The sequence below is a fragment of the Myxocyprinus asiaticus genome, chromosome 4, assembly GCF_019703515.2.
Source record: "Myxocyprinus asiaticus isolate MX2 ecotype Aquarium Trade chromosome 4, UBuf_Myxa_2, whole genome shotgun sequence".
Lineage (NCBI taxonomy): Eukaryota > Metazoa > Chordata > Actinopteri > Cypriniformes > Catostomidae > Myxocyprinus > Myxocyprinus asiaticus.
Window position 1 is genome coordinate 38957146 of NC_059347.1, and position 22899 is coordinate 38980044.

At 38.2% G+C, this 22899-nt stretch overlaps 1 protein-coding gene across 2 annotated transcripts in view; it reads right to left on the reverse strand.

Annotated features, from left to right (window-relative positions):
- LOC127438173 (sarcoplasmic/endoplasmic reticulum calcium ATPase 2-like) overlaps nt 1-22899 on the reverse strand; it is an 86711-nt gene that overhangs the window by 30621 nt on the left and 33191 nt on the right. For both annotated transcript variants that reach the window (XM_051693533.1, XM_051693541.1), the window contains exons 5-8: nt 21732-21870; nt 12686-12766; nt 12503-12588; nt 9813-10277 (exon numbers count right to left, since the gene is read on the reverse strand). In XM_051693533.1, the coding sequence (XP_051549493.1) occupies nt 9813-10277; nt 12503-12588; nt 12686-12766; nt 21732-21870 (771 nt within the window). The remainder of the gene's footprint in view (nt 1-9812; nt 10278-12502; nt 12589-12685; nt 12767-21731; nt 21871-22899) is intronic.

A 22899-nucleotide genomic window follows, 5' to 3' on the forward strand; every position in this document is an offset into this window, starting at 1 on the left:
ATCTTTATTTAATGAAAAATCTCTGTTCACTTGTAATGTCATCTTTAACTTTTTGTAGGCCTGCATAGCTCCCACAGAATTCAAACACACATCAATCACAAAGAAATACAGTGGAACCAGAAAGCATTTGGACACTTAAGCCACACTTAATGTGGGAGGTTACTGCATTAAATAACAAAAAAGGCATTTATTTAAATATTTATAAAAAGTAAAGCATTTCACAAAAAGAGTTTTTTTTTTGTTTTGTTTTTTTTATGATAAAAAATATATATATTAGACTATTAAGTTAAGTTAAAATTAAGACAAAGGTATTTGGACATTTTCTGGTTGTCAAATGTTAATGGAACATGTGCCCCTTGTTACTGTGATGAACTACACCTGTGGTTTACTCTGCTAGGACATAACTTAAATTTCTGCTTTTTTCTCACACAAAATTATCGAATGGCAAAAACTCCAACCCAAGGAACAATGTTGCTATATGTTGTTATAGCAACAGATGCCAAGGAACAGGGTAGCATGCAGAGATAAGTAGTGATGAGTGGAAAAGGATTTTAGGCACCTACACCTAACTACACCTAACTTCTCCTGATTTAGCAGTAACTTCCGCATTAGCAACAGTGACACCTGGATGATGTCCAATCTCAACAGGGACACATCATGTGGCTGAGGTAATGCTGGACAACACTGCAACAGTGACAGCTCTAATTCCAAGCCAGGATAATCATCTTGTTTTTCCCTAAGATAAGCCTATCTGCATAACACAGTTTGAGTACTTAACATTATGAGGCACAGGAGGTTTAACAGAATCTTCATCCTTTAGGTGCACATTTCCACAAGCTCAATGTAAAAATTGTTTTTGCCTTAAATGCTAAATGTCTATCTCTTTAATTTAGGGGCTTTTACGTGCAGAATTGTGTCACCTTGCTTCAGGCAGAGGCTGACATTTTTACCTGCTCCCCACAGAGAGTGAAGGATGGGAATTGATGGAAAATTAGCAACAAGGAATTGTGCCATCAGAGGCACTAGAGATGGCTAAATCAGCAGCAAGACTGCAAAAAATACAAAATATTCAAACAGACACCATGTACTGTTACGCTGTAGCTGTAATACTGCTTCTAAACTGAACTGTAGGTCAAAGCTATATTGGCCTTGTAATGCTTACAAGCTTTGTTTCACAACTTTTTTATTTTGTATTTATTTATTTGTATAGGGACAGTACAAAAACATGATTTCAGCACAAAAAAGACACATAGTACATAGAGATTATAGCACATGTTAATTTGCATCTCAGGTCCCTAAATAGGCTTTTTCCCTAAAAACAAAAAACAAAACAAAAACTGAATATACTAAAAAAAAAAAAAAAAAAAAAAAATACTAAACATTTGAAAATTAAAAAAGGAAATTATTAAATTATAAAAGTAAGGTTGCTTCCAACCCTGGTAACATGACAAATTGTCTACGAATATTAAAGGTAAAGTACATCACATTAAGGACTAATGAGTTCTTTGACACATAAGACACAAAGAAAAACAAAACAAAGTCTTCAACATGTGAGAGTGCGTGGTACACAATAGGTTTTTATAAAGACGCACGTCTGCTACCTGTGGCATTCCTAGATCAAGCTGCAGCAAATACAAAGAAGAGCGTGAATGGCATAGAAATTATAGAGAGTACAAAAATATGAAGGGAATTAGGGATGTCAGGTGGGAATCCCTTGCTGGGTGAGACTCGGAAGGCGGAGGGATGATGGAAAGAGGTTGGAAAGAATTTTTTTTTTTTTTTTTAAAGATAACAGAAACAAAAGCACAGCCTGCCCTGGACAATTAGAAGCAGGCAAAACCAAGCTTAATTTAACCTAGATTAAATGAATTGCCTTGAGAAGGTCATATTAAATATGTAATACAGTAAATGTAAGCTTGAAAGTGGAAAATATATATCTACACTGCAAATAATCTTATTCTTAATCAGTATCTCTCTTGTTTTCAAGTAAAATATCTAAACAATCATAAAACAATGTAAATACACCTGAAAAGCAAACTTGTGTAAAACTTATTCTAAGAGAGTGCATTCTATTTTAAGTGTGTATTTGGTTTTCTTCAATTTGCAGAATTTTTCCACTTGTTTCAATCTCACTAAATTTAGTAGGGCCTATGCACACAATCTTTCAAAATGTGTTAGATTAGATAGGTATTTCTCCATTGTGTATTTGTGTGACCTACAATAAGCCTCCAGTCTGCCCACTGTACTGTAGCCTTAACAACCGAAAGGTGAGGTGAGGACCAAGAAAATCCACCTGCTCTACTAAAAATGGCTTAGTGTCAAGTATATTACTTTTCAATTTATTGTCATTTGTTTCATTTAATATTTAGTCCTTTCAGATGGAAAACAATTATACATATAAATGATGCGATCCAAAGTGCATTTGAACAGCGGTGAAACACTTTCTTATGATGTGTTACATTCATACGAGCAGACAGAGAAGTTTGAAATAAGTTTGGAGCAGAAATGCTATTTCTAGCCATTTTACATGCAAATGTTACCAGGCACGATCATATTTTTTTTTATCAAGAAAACTCACGTTGGATCACAATTTCTTTTTTTCTAGTAAGACCTTTGATATTAGGGCAAAAATCATATTCTTGATAATCATTTTTGTATTGTTTTCCTGTAAAAATATCTAGAAATCCTTAAAACAAGATCAATTTGAGTTATCTTGTTTTAGAAACAACACTGCATAAGATATTTAGGTTTTTCAGAGAATGTATTTTTAACGTGCATTTTGTCTTACTGTACTGGCAGAGTTTTTATAGTCAAAACAAGTGAAAAAATCTACCAGTGCTGAAGAAGTAATCCAAAGTATTTAGAATATGTTACTGACCTTGAGTAATCTAATGAAATAAGTTACAAATTACATTTTACAGCATGTATTCTGTAGTGGAATACATTTCAAAAGTAACCCTCCCTCTATATATATATATATAAACAGATTTTTGATAACTTTGCAAATTTATTGAAAAGAAAAAAACTGAAAAATAACATGGACCTAAGTATTCAGACCCTTAACTCAGTACTTAGTTGAAGCACCTTTGGCAGCGATTACAGTCTCAAATCTTTTTGGGTATGATGCGACAAGCTTTGCGCACCTGGATTTGGGGATTTTCTGCCATTCTTCTCTGCAGATCAATTCAAGCTCTGTCAGGTAGTATGGGGACCATCGGTGGACAGCCATTTTCAGGTCCTCCAGAGATGTTCGATTGGGTTCAAGTCTGGGCTTTGGCTGGGCCACTCAAGGACAATTTAGCAGTTCAAATATATTTTATAACATTTTCAAGTCAGTATTTTCAAAGCTCTGTTTGTGGGCATGAATGAAAAGTAACGATGATTGAGAGATATACCTGAAAAGCCTGTTATTATATTTGATTCATGCATTTCAATGTGAATTATAGATAAATAATGTGAATTCAATGTAAATTGTATAAAATTATTTTGAAAATTGTGAAAACAAATACTCATTTTAAAATATCAGCACCAATACAAACATTATTATTACTTTTACTATATCTAAATCAGTAAATATTTCACAGCAAAAATGCATGTGTTTCACAATATGCAGGCAGCCATTTTGGAAATGATATTACAAGGTCTTCTACTTCCAGAAGAGCATGAAAACTTCCACCAGGAGGCAATAGACATCTAGTACATTCAAGTGATTTTTCTATTAAAGTTCTGATCATGTTGATGATGTAGCGAGTTTAGAAAATCATCTATCAAGGAGGATATGCATGGTGTTATAGGGTTAATTAAGGGTAACCACTGACAGGGTACATACGTTTAAGACCAGGTTTAATTTGGGAAATCCTCATCAGTGCTGAAGTGCAGAGTTAAAGTTGCACTATGTAAAAAAATGTTGGTTAAAAATGAACAAATTGCAATTATTGGTTGAGTACATAAACATTCAGTGTTGAAAACAATGTTCTTACCTTACCCCGATTCAGTAAGGTAAGCCTATATAAATTATTTGTATTTTGAGCTGTCGGGTACGATTTGGTGTGAAATTGTTGGCTTATGACGTACATCCTTGTGTCATTACGTAATATCTGTGAACATAGGAAAGAAGAGCTGGCTGTCTCGTTCCCATATAAACAGTAGATGGTGGTAATGCACTGTTTTAGATTGAGAGTAGCCGTTAAAAAGAAGAAAAAACTACAGTTCAGTTCAGTCACACTCACAATGTTTCGGACAGCATCGCAACAGTCTGGATGGATGTTTATCTGTTATCTGTTTGGTGAAGTTGTTTACCTGCTTTAATGCTTGGATATGTTGACTGTTAACTGTTATATTGCATTTTTAAGCATATTATTTTCATGTTTAATAAAGTATATTTTATTCCCATCATTACTGAATCCTCGTTTTATGTTTTTAGTTTACGGTGTTATTGTGTGCATTCATAGACATACTATTTTAGTATTACGTTTCACTTGCATTATCAAGTGAGGTTGTACAATATAATATAAAAATAATCATGTCTTCCACTGAACTCGTATCATCCATATCACCAGCCATATCATGAGTATCACCTCTTAAATTGATAAGTGTAATGCAATAAAAACATTAATAGTAGATAAACACTTGGAAATTATATTAAAATATACTGGTAGTGATTGAGGTGATTGTGTCCCTTGTTCTCTATGTAAAAGTGCTTTTGTGCAGTGTCAGAAAAGCGCTGTGTAAAATTCATTCATTCAAAATATGTGAATACGTGTGTTGTTTATCTTCATCAAAGCAAGTCATATTTCAGTTTTAAATGTTTAATCGTATAACAATATATCAACATGAAGAGCACGTTATGACTCCGGCTCTGAATATCTCCAGTCATGATCACACACAGGCAAAGCTCATATCATGAGATTCATCCGACAGAAGAGCAGTCCTGAAACACCAATCACGTTTAGTGTTCTTCTGCAAATTGCTTGCAATTAAGTTTTAACCACAGATGTCGCTAGAGAGCACAAAGTTACGTAGTGCAGCTTTGAAAAAATTAAATGTCCTGGTGTGACTACATTGCTCACCATAATGTTTGAGATCTGTGCAGGTCTGGGATCAGTGTGGAGGGCACAGAGTGAGCAAATATTTACCACGTCGCAGTGGGACTCTTTCCGAAAGGTTCCTGGCACTTGCGGGGGATTAAGCAGCTTTAGCACATAGGGAACTCCCTGCTGTTAAACACAGTAGAAATTTCGGGCAGACACACATATCCCAGCACACACACATATACACGTGCCCTGGGGTATTTCAACAAGGGATACAACATCCCCACGCCATGAAACATGATTAAACTCAGCAAAACACACACACGCCCACACATATAGACACAAACATACAAAGACCAACGTTCTTTACAAACACTGAAAACAATGGCAAAGATGACAATGGAAATGCTAGGGACTGTTTTATATAAAAAGTGTTCTGGAAACAACAGCAAAAAAAAAAAAAACCTGTTATGTGACTACAATATTACAATCAAAATTTTTCAATTGAAATCATAAAGGTCACAAGACCTGAAGCGAGAGATGCAAGGAGACTGATAAATGAATAAAAGGGTGGAAGAAGCAGACCATAGAAAGAAAACAAAGAATTCATTATTCAAGCTTTTCCTGCTCTCTGCTTTACAAAATGCATTGAAACAAATTTTCAATTATAAAAAGATATATAAAGGCCTGAACTTAGAACCAGGTCTTGTGTGACTGTAAACAGGTTTGGGTCTAGCTGATGGGTCTGACAAAAAGCTTGTAGTCTCGATGGAGCCACGTCTACAGTGGCAGAAGACTCTTATGTGCAGCAACATAACGGGAAAGATGTTGCAGTTGAGCCCTGCTGACCTGTCTGTACAAGTTTTGAGGATTTTTTTACTGCATACATACACACGCATACAACTTGAGTGACTAGTGGACTGATTTACACAAGGAGGACTACATGTCCTGGCTCTTTGGTACAACATTAAAGGAACCACAACACTACATTGCTGTTCAAGGGTACCTTTAAGAGATTATCTGTCTGGCATATCAAAGAAACTTTAGGTACTTGAAGGGCTTTACTGGTTGTTTAGATCAGTGTTACTATCAGAAATAATTAATAATTATTTCTGTAGTTATTAATAAATATTTAAATTAATTAATTGAATCTAACTCATTAAAACCTCATATGGGGCTCCAGTAAATGTAGTGTGCTATGTTTAGGAGCAAGTTTGGTTATTAGCAATAATTAATAATTATCAAAGATAATTATTAATTATTAAAATCAATAGAACATTGATGAGAATCAATGTTAGCTTTTTTTAATCCTTTAAAGCAACAATTATCAAAGATAATTGTTAATTGTTAACATCGATGAAACATTAATTAAAATTAACACTAGCTTATTGATCATTCAAACTCAACAATCATCAAAGAAAATTGTCAATTATCAAAAATCAATAGAATATTAATAAGGATTAACATTGACGGGGCACCACCCTGAAATCAGGGACTAATAACCGAATAGTAAAACAGTCTCAATATTAGATTGTTTTCTTAGGAAAATCGGCATCCGAAGAATATCGATTTTCGGAAAAAAAAAAAACAATGAATGAAGGTTTGAATCCGAGCACTGACATCCCGTCAGCATGACACAGGCGTATGCAAAACAAACCAAAATACTTCTCTTTGTAATATAAACAAAGTTTATTTATGCAGTAATATCAATTAATAATTAATACAATGCAGTCAATAAACTTCCGATTTACAACTACAAATTAAACAGTGATATGATTAGATATGGAAATAATATAATCCTATAACACATAAGGTGTGTGTGACAGTGTGTGTGTGTGTGTGTGTGTGTGTGTGTAGTGTGTGTGTGTGTGTGTGTGTGTGTGTGTGATTAGTAAGAGAGAGAGAGAGAGAGAGATGAGACGATTAAGTGACAGCCTTAAACTGATTTCGCGATAGCGGGAGAGAAAGCAGCTGTGCTCATCACTCAGAGACGCGGTTTTACGAGAGGGGCTCGTAAAAGTCCTGCGTTATTTGACTCTTTAATGGATGAACTCAGTTTCTGTTTCACCCGCAATGGCGAAATTTGCACAATCCAACTTGGTTGGACCACAGTACAGCAAAACAAATTTGTGATAATTAATACCCTGTGTATTAATAATGAGCGGACATGGCGGTCCGTAAACTGTACAAGCAAAAACCTTGAAACACAAGAATAACACGCTATAATATTCTATCTCTGCCCAGACGTAACCTCTTACTTGAATCGCATGAGGACACAGGTAGAATGTGTTTTCCTCCGTCCTTTAACTTTGACCCGGTTCCTTGAGGCTCGGGTGATGACGGGAGGCCGTTTCCTCGCTCTGTTGGCGGGCGGTACGGCTGCTGATTTTCGGCGGGATGGCGGAGAACTCAGAAATGTCGACTTGATTGAAGATGGAAGAGAAATCTTTAATCTCTTCACTTCTGTAGGCAAACAGATGAAGCTGCGAATTGCTCGGCGGTCTCCTTCGGATCCGTTAGAGTAATCTCAACTCGTCCAGCGAGATGGAGATTGTATGGCTACAGTTTCAAGTCGGACATTACTTCCTTATGCCACGAGGTTGCACCTGAGAGCAGCAAAAAGCTACGTCTATATTCGATGAACGAAGTCGCTGGAAGTGAATTCTGGAAGCATTTCAGAATTATTTGAACTCCTGATGATGTCATGTTTGAGGGACGTTCTGTTGTGTGCCTCATCCAATAGGAGTTGAGAATTCGATCCTTTAGTGAGCAAGGCTTCATGGATTTGTAGTCTGTTTTGGACCCCCGTAGTTTGATTTTGGCGCGATTTTTATCAGTAAAATTTACGACTTAGAAGGTGGGGGCTTGAGTTATGTTTTTATGACTGTTAGGCCTGCCTTTGTCTTCTATCTGAATACATGAGGCCCAACACTAATGACTAACGCATTGAACATGACCACTCTGGGATGTTCAAGAGTCTCTTGGCCAGAGTGATGGGGCTGAAATGATGATTACATCACCTTAAAACATAAGTGGAAAAGTCATCAAAAATGCTGATATAATTGTTTATTCTGACGGAGTTAGCTTACTGTGTATTGCATGTGTATCTGGCCACAGACGGCAGGGCAGTGTCAACACAAACATGGGTGCTTGCTTTTCTCTCTAAAGAGAACATAAAGATGTGACAGTGGGAGGAATGGAAGAAATTCTATGGAAAACAAGCCCACAATTCAGTGGTAGTGCTTATGGGTTTGTCATGGTCAACTAGATAGATAAGAGATGATACACAAACCAACTGTTTACATGTAGGCAATAGACCATATTCACGTTAGTGCCATCTTTGATAGACTTACAGTCTCTTCAGTGCGCTGTACTGCAGTTTAAAGTGTTTTTGGATCGTTCCACAGACAAAACATTGATAAAATATCTGTCTAAGAACATTGAGTATACAAAGACCTCCAGACAACATGAGTTGTGGAAAATCAGATGTGATCTGGGAGCTTTATACAGCTTTATACAATTCGTGCCATTGAAAAGATGATAAGTCTAGTCTATCCCTCACAGCCTCGTTGTAATTCCCATTAAAAAAGGGAAAGATGGCTCTATTGTGAATAAAGTCTATACTGATAGGTAATACTGGGAACACTACAGGTAGGTACTGAGCTTTAGTTTACAGGTACAGGTGAGTAAGAAGATAACTAAACAGGCAAGAAAGATAATGGCTTCAGTGGGGTTGAAACAAAGTTGCAACCCCATGTCTCACTTTGTTGCTCTTTGTCTGTAATGTTGGCTTCATAAAACAGCCTAGAAAGTCTTCTTGTGAATAAAACCCTAGCTCAAATTTTCACTTCTAAGACAAGAAAAAAATGTGTGGAAAAAATACCATAGACTTACTGTACACTGAAAGAGGGCTCTGAGCCATATTTGGGGAACTGAATATCAAAAAGACTTGGGGATGGCCTTTTATGACTTGGGACTTTGATCAACCACCTAGTAATGCCCTGGCCACCACTTAGAACACCACAGCACTGAAGCAATGACTTTTGCACAGGCAAGAACCACACTCATTTTCTCCAGAAAATGTGAAAGTCTAGTTTCAAAGTGCCACTATAATTGTGTACACTGCCTTTGAACCAGCTCTGGATTGATATTTGGCATTTGACCAGTTTGGTATTTCTAACTCTATCTCACCTCATGTTCTGCCTGACATGTTTCTCTGGTCTTCCATATGGCAGTCAGAGAAGCTGCAGCCATTGCATCACTCAGCTCTGTATGAGTGGCCCTGGAACAGCATCAAAAACCTGCTCTGATGGTTAACACTACCGTAACACCCCATCTGCCGGTGCTTCAGAAACTCTCTGGCCTGAAAGGTCTCTTTAAAAAGGGGGTAATTCTTCAAGCGAATCCATCACAAATCAAATTTTGGCTTGAAAATAGAACAGACTCTTAAAACAAACTCCAAAATTGGAGTTCACTGACTTGATGACAGTCGAACATACACTTTGGCTCCGGTTGCAGTAGAAAATAAATCACCTCATGTGAATGTACAAATAAAAAAAGAGGTCTTGCCCAAAAAGTTAAAAAAAATTAGCTGTTTTAAGTTACGTATCAAAAGAAAAACAATTAAGCTCACATAAGACAATATGTCAGCAAAAGACTGAGGATGAAAAATGAAGCTGTCATCAGCCTAGACATAAAATCAAGATCTGCCTGCAGACATCAGTTCTGACACTGAATGAGACACCAATCTCTGCGTCTGGCACAGACAGCAGCATCACTCACCCTGCAGACAGACATCTGGTTGGTCGTCAGGGTTCCCGTCTTGTCAGAGCAGATAACGGAGGTGCATCCCAGTGTCTCAACCGAAGGCAGTGAACGGACAATGGCATTTTTCTTGGCCATGCGACGGGTGCCCAGCGCCAGGCAGGTGGTGATAACAGCCGGCAGACCTTCTGGTATAGCCGCCACAGCCAAGGCCACAGCTATCTTGAAGTAGTAGATGGCACCTCTGATCCAGGAGCCACCATGGACAGGGTCGGCAAAATGGCCGATGTTAATGACCCAAACGGCAATGCAGATGAGGGAGATGACCTTCGAGAGCTGTTGGCTGAACTCATCCAGCTTCTGCTGCAGCGGAGTCTTTTCTTGTTCGGTGGCTGCCATCTGATTACGGATCTTTCCGATTTCGGTGGAAACGCCAGTGGAGACAACCACACCGATCGCCCGACCCGCAGCAATGTTTGTGCCCTTTTGGAAAAGATGAGCACATGAATACATTAACATTTGTATGTATGAGTACACGGAACAAAGCCACCATAAGACCTTTCAAATCTACATTTACACTTTTTCTGATCTCTTTACAGGCTTGTATGGAAACAACAACAGCATCAGAGGTTCCTTGTTTGTCCCGTATAATTTTATAAAATGTAGCTTGGAAAATCCATTGACTTATGTGGAGTGTAACTTACTTGGCCATAATGTCATTAGGGACATTTTCCCCTAATGCAAGACTACATCTTTCATTACCATGATGTGTTGGAAAATGTGTAAAGCTGCATTTTAAAAGCACATCAGCCAAGTAGAATTTGTTATAAGTGGCCAAAGAAGACGACAGAGGCAGACGATATTAACTCTGATGTTTAGGATTATGACTACGGCTGCCACGATTATGCAATCATGAAAATTGACAATTAAAGCATTCAACTTATGTCTACTCCTGTTCATCAATGGTTTGTATTTACAATGTGTTTTTGCAGCGGTTCAGTGTTAACTGGTTGACCAATCTCAGACCATGTCCGTTTTACAATGAAATGGCAATGACCAATCAAAGATGCTTTAATTAGTCCACCAACCTATAAGTAATGACAACTGATCCTAGTGCGCAAGTTTTAAAAAGTCTGATGCCCAGATGCTTGCTTTACAGTATGTTTCACCTCTGTTCACTGTGGCACACCAAAATTAATACTGAAGAAACATCCCCTGACACTTGAAAAGAAGCTGTAGAACGAAATTGAAAAGCACTTTGGAATTAGTCTGAATTCATTGCATACTGTGCCGCTCGCTTGCAACGCAGATGGTAAACGCACTGCAAATGAGCAACGCAACAAAACTGGAATGCTCCCGTTCTAATCGAGGCATAGACGTGGTGTAAATAATTGATTTATCATGTTGATTATGAAGCTTTGTTTTTAATGAGAGCATTCCAGAGAGTGCAGAATTCTGTGTGGAGCATCAGTGAGCTCCTGCTGAACTGCAGGGCTCAAACAGTATAAACCTGCAGTGACAGCAGTCATTGTAATGGGAGGGTTTGTCATGTTGCTCAATTTCTGTGTACAATTCATAATTTTTTTTTATAAATGTTTAGTTTTGTCATGTTAATAATTAGGTCAATGTGAATTTGATTTGTTCAAAATACTTATTATGTAATTCAGCTTAACTGTTCTAAGCTTGTTTTGGAGGTGTAGTCAACATAAAGAATATGGCATTTTTCAGGAATCACCGTCATTGTTATCGCATCTGTAGATTTAAAATTTTAACGAATTGCACAAACTTAGATCGCAAATGGCTGTTTTTAATTTCAAAAGTGCAACTGCTGAGGCCAAATATGATCTAATGATGATCTTACATGAACAAGATCACCACTGAAGATCTAAAGGGATGAATAGTCACCTGTCTCGCCACCACAGAGCTTACTGAACGCAGTAAGTAACTTGGTCAATTTAAATCGGCTATTAATACGTTTGAATATTGAACATGTCATAATATTTACTGTACAACCAAAAATTTAAGCAGTAATTTAGCAATAATTTAATTTAATTTCTTCTATAGCACAGATATCCATTTAAAATAACTTTATTAGGCTTAAAATTACCAAACATTATTACAATATTTAATGCTTAAAAGAAACTGGAGCGCACCATTGAAATCTGCTACTCTGAAGAACCGCATGGTCGCCTACTTTGTGACGTCACTGTAATTTAATCTTTTAATCGACAATAATAATCGTGATACAATATTAAGGGCAATAATTGACAATTATTATTTTTGTCATAATCATGCAGCCTTAACAATCACTCACTAGATCAATAATGACATCTGAGGTGTTCCCTATTCCCAGAAGATGTTAATGCAATCTAAGTGGACTGAGAGTGAAAAAGGGCATTTCTGCTCAGAGGGATTGAATGATGACAAATAAACAGAGACAGGAAGAGTATATTTAGACTAAGTGCAAGAACAGAACACATAAGATGTATTTATCCAACAGTCTAAAGACATTCACCAAACTAGAAATACAAAGAAAGAAAATAATGAAATAAAGACATAAAGAAGAAAAGTGATTGTTCTATTATACATTCACTGATGTAAAGCTAAGTGGAGGGTACATTGAAAATGTACATGAAGTAACTTATCGCTTATGTAGTATGCAAATGAGAAGTATAGTTCTGCTCTAAAACAGTAAGTAAAGTGCTTACAGAAAACAGCATGTTCTTCTTATCTTGATTGACAGCTCGAGGGTCTGGCACAGGATCAGTGTGTTTGATAACAGACACAGACTCCCCTAAAAAACACACAGGCAGTTTTAAATTAAGTGACATTGAGAAATGGATAGATTTTTATTTTATTTTTTTACTTCTCATCTAAGAAGTCCACTGTACCTGTGAGGATGGACTGATCCACTCTTAAGGTGGTGGATTTGATTGAAGTGAGTCTGATATCTGCTGGCACCTTGTCCCCAACTTGAAAACAAAATGGGGCAGTAGTTATTTTATCAAAATGCAGGCAAAGGCACTCCTACCTTACTGATGAATGCGAGACAGAAAAGAAAAGGTGAGTAGTACAGATGCCTGTGGTTATAACTGCAATCATAAACAGGTAATAAGACAATTCAGTCATGTCCATGCACTGGACAGCATTCATTTAAGGCTGTTCTTGACCTCTTGTTTTCCAGGTAAACACTTATTTACAATAGACTGAGGTCAAGCTACTTGGACACAAAGCCTGAAGCACAGTGAAAAAGTGACTGAAGCAGAGAGAGAGAGAGAGAAAGAGCAGTAGTGAGACTACAGTAACTCAAAGACTAGGAACACTAGAACACTGGTCAATATCCGGCTGATGGGAACACAACGAGTGATCAACATTGGGTTCATCCACTACATTACCAGGAAAAAAAACGTGTTTATATCACAAAAGTAACAAAAACATGAGGTGGGAAAAGCCCAGGCAGTTGGATGAGACAGAGTCAGTTATTGTTTTCAACTGGGTTTTGAGTTCTTGAAACCATTTAGGCTTTGTACAGTACATATTCTGTAGTAGCTTGTTTTTTTTATATACACCCATCACACAAGCTGCAGTGACAAACATGATCTGCTTGTGTATTCACAGCTCATACTCAGAATTATACAGCAAATCAGAATCTAAAGTCTAGCTTATTAAAAATCAGCAAGAACCAGAAATTAGGCTCTTTCTGAAAACTGCACTAAACATCACTTTTCCCAATCTATTTGTGAACAATGGCATGGTATACACATGTAATGCTCAATAACTAGGCCTGCATGGAATCTGAGCCCACATTGTTCCATAGAAAGCTCTGCAGATTTTTGCATAATCCAAATGCACAAAGTCCTGTTTTCCCTGCCCCTTTGCATGTTTTTTATTAATAAATAAATTGGTTAATTTGATAATGTTTTTAGCTAAAAGTGATAATACTGTAGTGCTCTCGACTTTATTACACATTTTACTATATTTAAATCCATTCCACAGAAAATAAGGTTGCAGACACTGTGTGGGTCTATTAACAGTCCTGCTTGGTGTGTCAGTGAGACTCATCCCCTTTACCCACTGTAAAACAGCTCCTGAGCCAGGACAAAGAGGCAGCAAGGGCACTAAACAGACATTTTGTAGCAATTAGTGACCCTTCAGCATCATCATAATTATATTCCATTTAAACCCCAAGCCTTAGCTGGAGCTGCCTGGGGGCAGCAAGGCATGGAAAAGAGCAGACACACTTCCCATTAGTATATTACACACTATCTGTTAGAAAAACACTGCATGAGAGGTCTGATAGTGTAGAGAAAGTTCCCATTTTTTACCAATTCATTTCCATTATACTTATGATTACTGGATAAGGATTTTCAAAAATGATTTTATGAAGACCGCACTTACAAAAAGCTATTTCTAGCCAATGAAATATTTTAGAGCTGAGCATAACTAAAAAGATCTACCGTACATTTACAATAGCAATTTCCATGGCTTTTTGAGATTTAATTAATTTCCATGAATTTTCCAAGCCTGGAAATCACAATTTTAAAGGAACTGTTCATCAAAAATGAACATTCTGTCATAATCTTCATGTTGTCTTACTTTGAAGCTTAAAAAGGATCCAAGAGTTGGTCCATGAGGCTCATGTATAATTCAAGTCTTCCATACAATAGGTTTGGGTAAGAAACAACCCAAAATTAAAGTAATTTTTCAGCTTGGAATTTGACGCATGAGTCACATGTACTACTTTTTGATACAGTATTTTGGGTCTTTTTTTATGCTTTAAAGTGAGTCATTGTGCACTGCCATTGTATTAAAAAGACAGCTGGTGATATTCACTAAAACGTCTACAATTTACAATTTTGGTTGAACTAAGTTCTCTGACATTTCCAGGTTTTCCATGACCATGGGAACCCTGGTAGAAATAACAAATTGTGAAGGAGTTGAATGACCTCTTACCAGGTATCAAATCAAATCAAATCAAATCAAATCAAATCACTTTATTGGTATTTTACAGGACAAAAGGGAGAATCAATATACTGATGGCCTATCTCTCTGCAAATCATTTTCTTAGTCACTGTCATCTTGCATAACAATATAATGCAAAATATCCCCCTCCTTTATAACTGTTTCACACTTTATCTCCTATTCTGCTCATCAGACATGATTTCTCAAACTCAGCCACACTGTCTCTCGTCCTCCCACGTTGTAGGAATGGCTAACATCAGCCTGGGGTCTCGGCAGAGAGAGAGAACAACCCCATCAAGGCCTGCTCCGTGTGGGTGTGGGATAGAGAGGGCATGGTGGGCAGGAACCAGATTCCACTCCCAGAACAACAGACCTCTCTTTTCCTTTCTTCTACCTTGCACTCCTGCGGCACATACTCTCTCTCTCTTCCCCCACGGCGGTGTCTCCCACCCGCTCCATCTCACTGTGAATGGGTACTGAACCCATCTAAATGCTAATGTGAGCGGATGAAGTTTTCCTCCATACCAAGCAAGAACAATGCAAAGTGAGCTAAATATACACAGACATTATGACAGTAGATGCCAAGCTTCTGATAGCAGAAAATAGACCGGGTGGACACCGGGCATAAACCTGATAAGAACGGGTGACGCATGCCTTATTGTAAATGTGAAATGGTGTAATAACAGAGGTTGGTGAGTTAAAGATATTTGTGAATGCTGATCAAATCTGACCAAGAGCCTGTGGTAAAGACTGAATAATGATGATATGGCTTAAGTGTTTTCCTCTAAAGTGAATTCCTTTTCAAACACACATACAGAGTTGAAGCTTCATTTTTACTCATCCCGAAGAAAGGGGCAGCCACCAAGTGACAGAGCCACAAAGAAAACTGTAAAAGCCATGACTGAACTCTTCCCAAATCTTCAGGCTTCTTATAAACACCCACTAGTGCAGTGGGAATGTTATTTTTGAGTCTCCAAAACAGCTTAGGGAAAGTTCCACTTTGGACACTGTGATCACCGCAACCATAACGTTGGCCTAACGCTGACACACTGCTGGGCTGACTGGAAATTAAAAGTGTAAATAATTCTATAAATATCAATAGCACTCATGCATGCAAAAAAAGAGAGAGTGGCTGAACGCTGTATTTTCCGACCTCCAATTCTCTTGGCGGTGGTCTGCGCCAAAAGTTCCGATGGAATTGCCACTAACTGATGGTGGATGCAGGAAGGACTCCACAGTGAGGAGAAGGGAATGGTGAGGCTATAGAAGAGTGAGTGGGTCGTATTTTTGGTTACCATTTATTTTGGGTGATTGTTTTTATTTTTATTTTTTTGCTGTAGTTACCAATTGATAGTTCTCACAACCTTTTTCCAATGTGGAATTTTAATTCAACCTCTAGAAAAAGTGAAAGGGTTTTCAAGTTAAGGCTGTTGTGTGTTTGTTTACACTTGTTTGATAGTGCTTAGCAACAAGATTATGTCATTGAAGCAGTGGAGTTAGATAGAATACATTTTGAAATATTTCATACGATGTAGTTGACAACACCTCTGTCCTGCCAGCACTTCCCACTTACTGAACACGACCTGTTAAATGCTACAACTAGCATGTGTGTGTGACTGTGTCTACACCTCGTTAGTAGATTTTGATGGCTATAAACCCAGACAGATTTGAAAGAGATGAGCTGAGAGCCATCTCCCTTTTCCCCATTGTCCATGACTGCAAACTACAAGAAGATCCATGGAGTGCCAGCCATTTCCACCCCTTCAGACCTACAGAGTGAAAACACCTCTACTCTTCTCCCACTGGACTGATTCACTTTGTCTAATTTTTGTTCAGTTTTTAGGCTGGGAAGTGCTCAAGGCCTCAAGATGAGGAAAATAAAAAAGGGTCTATTTAAATGTTCTGGAGTCCTATAGTAACTATGTTACACATTGCTACACAACAAAGAGACAAGATAGACCTTTTTTTCAAGATAATCAGAGTTTTTGCCCTTAACATGCACAAACTGTGACAAGCGACATGGAACAAGACATGTCTGTTGGTTGCTTTGTTTCTATTTCTTACATTGTACTGGGTAGCCCTGTCCACATTGAAATCTCAATGGCTCAAAGTATTGCTCAACAAAGGGGTATATTAAACATCAAATATGGTTTGATTGGCTGTGATTTTGTCACTGTTGCATTGCGTGGTGCCTCTGTGGACGTGGTGCCCCTGGGCATGTGCCCAAATGCCTGTATGGTTAATCCAGCCCTGGTTTGATTCAAAGCTCATTTGAATGTGAAAATAATGAGTGGCAAATTTGAAGCATGTCTGCTGCAGGGGTTTGCAAGAACTCTAGATTTTTGTAAGGGTTGTACTTTATTAGGACAGTATTATGAGAAGGACTGATCCTAATGAAACTATGGAATGTGGTGAAATAAGGTATTTCAATGTGTTCGGATTGATCTGGAAAAATCTGGACTGAAAGTGAAGTAAGGTAGCTATTTAACATGTCTGTCAGTCTGACCTTAGCATGGGAGGGAGTCTGGGGGCTGGTTACCATGGTGACATGCCCTGTAGGTGTCAGGGGTTGTCTGACAGTGTAAGTGTGTGCGGAGGAGAATCTGGCCTCTGGAATGTGGGCTTGTCAAGGCATAAAACCAGGTTCTGCACCTTAACAAAGAGCTGCTTGTTACCGCCATGCTAAGACATCTTATCCCCTCACCTTTCTCCATCTTCAGTTCTGCCCATCTCTCTCTCGATGCTGTTTATCGCTTCCTCTCGCTCATATGTCTTTTACACTTTCTCACTCTCGCCCCGCTCTCCCTTCTCTGCCTCCCTCACACATCTACATCTTCTCGTGTACACTCACTCACTCTCACTACCCACCCCCCCACCCACACTCTCTCATCCCCTGTCTCTGACATTTTCTACTCTCTGGCTTATACTCCCATTCACAAGTAAACAGCGATGTGGCCGTTGCTATGTTTCTGAATGAATGCAGCCACTCTTGATCATGAATCTGAGAATCTTGCTGTGTTACTTTGAGGATTTTTATATTACATGTCCTATCTTTCTCTTTGTTTTCAGCAGGGTATTGTTCTAATAGCAAAAAGCAGAGCATCCCCTCCTCCATGCCATCTCCACTCCTCTCTTCAGCTCCTTCAGATCGTTAGTTTATTTGTTTATTATTCTTTTAATGCCATGTCAGCATCAATGGCTATTTTCATGGCAAGATCAAGGTAAGTAAAACAAGACATACAATAAAACTCCTTATAATATTACAACAAATTTATCCATTTGACATTTGATAAAAATTCAAAAATTTTTCCTGATGAGACTTGGAGATTGTTAATAAGTACAGGTTTAAAGAAACAAACGCTGATTACTTTAAAGCCAAGACCCTGTCTATAGCATTTACTATATCTGTGTGTATGTGTGATGCACAGATACTGTGTTGGTCAGGCCATAACAAAATGACAACAGATCTATTTTTATCTAAGTGTCTACATATATGTTGGCAGGATCACCAAAAGAGAGTGGGCATGTGTGGGTGTGTGTGTGTGTGTGTGTGTGTGTGTGTGTGTGTGTGTGTGTCAAATCCCCAAGAAAGATAACATCCCTGAAGACCCTTCAACTTGTAGAGACATATAATTATTACTAACAATATATAAAGTGTTCATGAAGTGTATTCTCGCACGCGTTCTTCCATGGCTGCTGGATGCAAATATTATTTTCCCCGGTCGAAAAGCGTACATTAAAAGACAGGGAATGAATGAACATTTGTTCTGTTCTAAGACTGAAATTGATGACTTTAAGCATGAGTCCAGCAGGTTTTATACTGTCTTCCTTGATTTCAGTGATGCATTTGGAACTCTTGCTCATAACATCATGATCAGAGCACTGGAAGAGATACAGTTGCCACAGGTGTTTATTGATCTTGTGAAAGACATTTATAAGGACTCATTTATACAAGTCATTTGTGGTAAACAACTTACAGACCCAATTCCTATTCACATAGGCATAAATACAAAAGAAGTTTGTGCTGGCTACTAACCAGTGGCTGAATTGGATGTATCAGTGTGTGCCACCTGACGTGATTTCACCAGACCCTGTTCAGGGATATGCTGATGATTACACAACTCTCATTACGTCAGGAGAGTGTCATAAAGAACATGCTTTGCAAGACTCTTTTCTGGAATGGTCTGGCCTGCGAGTGAATGAGTCTAAATGTGCTGTATTTTATGAGAGGAGTGGGGGGTAATAGATGGTATCACTCAAAGTCTGATAAACAATCAATAATCAACCTGTACGAGTGTACTCTAGACATGAGACATATACATACCTAGGACACAAATTTTATGTGGCTGGTGAATGGAAGGAGCAGGTTGATGAAATAATAGCAGAATACTCAATGTGAATAGACCTGATTGATTCATCCCCGCTGCCACTAGGTAGCACTGTCAAAAATACGCCATCTCTTTGCAAACGTCCACATTCCAAGAAAACAACTCCATGCTATGAATGATAAGACTGTGCATGTAGTAAGAAAGTGGATTGGCCTGAACACACATACCACACGTGACATAATTTTCCACTGTCAACAGGAAGGTGGCTTGGGAGTACCTAATTTTGAATGGAGTTACATCATCACAAGGCTTTCGCATCTGCTGACTATGCTAAACAGTGATGACAAAACTGTACATGAACTTGCAAGAGCATCACTGTTTTTAGACCTTAAGCAGTGCAAAGTCACACTTGCTAGAGAGCCTGAATCCACCTTTTTGGGGTTTAAGAAGAAACCAAGTGGTAAACTAGACACACACTCTGCTGGCTTTGGAGTCTGGTCTGATTGGCCTGACCTGAATGATCTTTGCTACTGGACAGGTGTTAGTTTGGAGTGGAAACGGTCCTCCTCTGAGACACTGAAAGTCTCAGATGAATTGATAACTGACCCATTGGCTTCTGTCAGGGCAACAGAGCCAAAATGGAACACTGTACCAGCTTCCAGAGACTAATGCACACAGACATCATTAAGACTTGTTCAAACAGCAGCAAAAGCTTCACTGAAATGGACTGAAATTGCAGGGGAAACTGCAATGTCTCTCTTCAGCTGATCACTCAGTTTCTCACTCAATATTGAGAAATTCCGCAATTGATGAGGAAATTATTAGCTTCACAATAAAAGCAAGACTACAAGTCTTGCCAACAAGGCTGAATCTCTCTAATCTGGTTTCCAGACAGACATGTCTCCAGCTGTTTACATCACAATAATGAAGTAACTGAATCCTTGAGTCATGTATTAAATGGGTGTCCAGCATATAAGGGCCTTTACATTGCCCAACATGACAGAATTGTAGATTTGTTCACTGAAAACAATACCTTGTGCAACCTCTGCTTCTGGTATATTTAAATACTCTTCTGTTAAATCTGACATGTTTAAAATGTGTATAAATCCTGATGTATTCTCAAACTTAACAGCAAACACCCCAGATGTCATCACTGTAAACGCGATGCTACAGAGAGTATTTGTGCTGGAAGTGGGGTGCGCATTTGACCATAGTCTAGAGGAGGTCTTTTTCCACTAAACCGTTTAAATATCAACCACTTGTTCAGTGTATTAACAACATTGGGTAAGTGTCAACTCTTAATCTTTATTTTTGGGAGTCTAGGTCATGTACACAGGCTTGCAGTGAAGGGGTTACAGGTTACAGGTATGTCCAAAAGGAAGGCCAAACAGCTGGCCAGATATTGTTCTGTATCAGCCATTATTGGTAGTCGCAGTGTGTGGAGGCGGCGCTGTTATTTGTATCCTTAATGCTAATGATTGAATACTGACGTGTAACCTGCAAGTTTCTCGCAAACATGCATCTGAACTAATTATGTGCTTTTTGAATTTCTATGTCGAGTGGATATAAATAAATATTTAAAATGTGTGTGTGTGTGTGTGTGTGGTTTATGAGGAATTGTTTTTTAGGTTACAAACTGGTAATTACAAGGGTATTATGCTATAAATATGGTTTATGAGGACATTTCTAGTGTCCCCATAATTCAAATCGCTTAAAAACATACTAAACTATGTTTTTTTGAAAATGTAAAAATGCAGAAAGTTTTCTGTTTAGGTTTAGGTGTAGGTTTGGGGATAGAATCTATAGTTTGTACAGTATAAAAACCATTGTCAAAATCATGTCTATGGAGAGTCCTCATAAGGATAGTGCGTAAGGCACTGGCAAACCTGCAGCCACATCAAGGTGGAGAACAGTTGGGACAGACAGCTTATAAAAAAAGGAGGGCTGCATATTTCAACAAGAGGTGAGTGTGATGAAGGTAGAGTGAGAGAGGAAAAGAGTGCTGTAGTCACTTTCAGGTTTATACAAAGAACCAATACACACATACACATGTGTACACACAGATTTTTCCTGGTTGTCTCTGCTTGGCATCCCTGAACTCACAGAAAAGCCACTTACGTAAGAGCCTGGGATAGTCCTGCTCTGCTTTCAACTTATTGGCAAGGAGCCCATTCTCTCACTCACACACACACACACACACACACACACACACACACACACATAGAAACCTGAAAGGCTCCTGTTCAGGGCAAAGAACTGCGGTGAAATGCACACTGGGCAGCCACACATGAGCCAGTGGGAAGATGGGGAAAAATGACAGCCAGTGTTTGTGTTTTTTTGGGGGTGTATCAAGAGGTGGTGATGACTAGGAGGAAATAAGCACCATGCCACCTCTCCTGTGTATTATGTCATACCACATGGGAAAATGTTCAACAGAAACCTCTAAATCTCCAGAGTATCCAAAGTTGGAATTGTTCCCTGTATTGTTCCACAAACATCATCTTTCTGCAGATTTGAGTGTCCTTGATGTTTTATTTCAAATGGACAGAGAGAGATTGTTTGTTGGAAAAAAATATAGAGAGCAAGAGAGAGAGAGTGAGAGAAAGAGAAAGAGAACTGGAAAAAACAGAAACAGGTCCGAACTTACCAGAAACCTCCACAATATCTCCAGGTACAATGTCTCGAGCTTTGATTCTCTGGACGGCTGTGCGGTTCATGCGGTACACTTTGCCCATTTCTGGCTCGTACTCTTTCAGAGCCTCGATGGCATTCTCTGCATTTCGCTCCTGAGACCACACAAAACAAAACATAAATACACAATACATCAGAATGACTAGGCCAATATTAGATGTAAATAATATTAAAGAAATGTTCTGGGTTCAATACAAGTTAAGCTCAATCGACAGTATTTGTTGCATAATGTTGATTACCACAAAAATGTATTTCTCTACCCTCTTTTTCTTTAAAAAAACAAAAATCTGGATTCCAGTGAGGCACTTACCATGGAAGTGAATGGGGCCAATTTTTGAACGTTAAAATTGTCACTTTTTCAAAAGTACAGCCATAAGACATAAACAATATGTGTGTAAACATAATTTAATGTGACAGAATCACTTACTAACCTTTTCTGTGTAAAGTTTTAGCCAGTTTTACCACTTTGTTACATGACTATGTTCTGCAACCCAACTTTTAACTATAAAAGCGAAACAGTACAAATATACAGTATTGTGCAAAAGTCTTAGGCCCTTTATATGTACATTTTCACAAAAACATTTGTCTTAAAACAGTCATTTTATATATTCTGCTTTTAGTGTATCAGTAGGAAATATCAATTTTACATTTCAACATTCCCTTTGCAAATAGAAGAACAAGGAGACCTATCTACAGAAGATAGAGCCTGGATCTAAACATCATTGAGTCAGCCTGGGATTACAAGAAGAGCCATAAACAATTGAGACTAAAGACCGATTTATACTTCTACGTCGAACCTACGGTGTAGGCTACACGTAGCTATGGCTGCGTGCACCTATTCAAAATTTTACTGTGCGTTCCATCCATGCAGATCACAACAGTTGTGATTGGTCCACTTTAACCAGAGACTGCCCCCCAGGATGATAACAAGGATATCTGAGGTATCGTTGCATTTTATCCAAGATTATTTTAATATCTCTGCATTATATTACATTGTATTTGGACTCGTGACCATTAAAGCAATTGTCTCAATAGGGAGCATCTGCGATTTATTTTTATTTTTTATTCTGTTTGTGTTTCATGAACTTACAAATGAAACGCGACACAAATTATCTGTTTTTCTC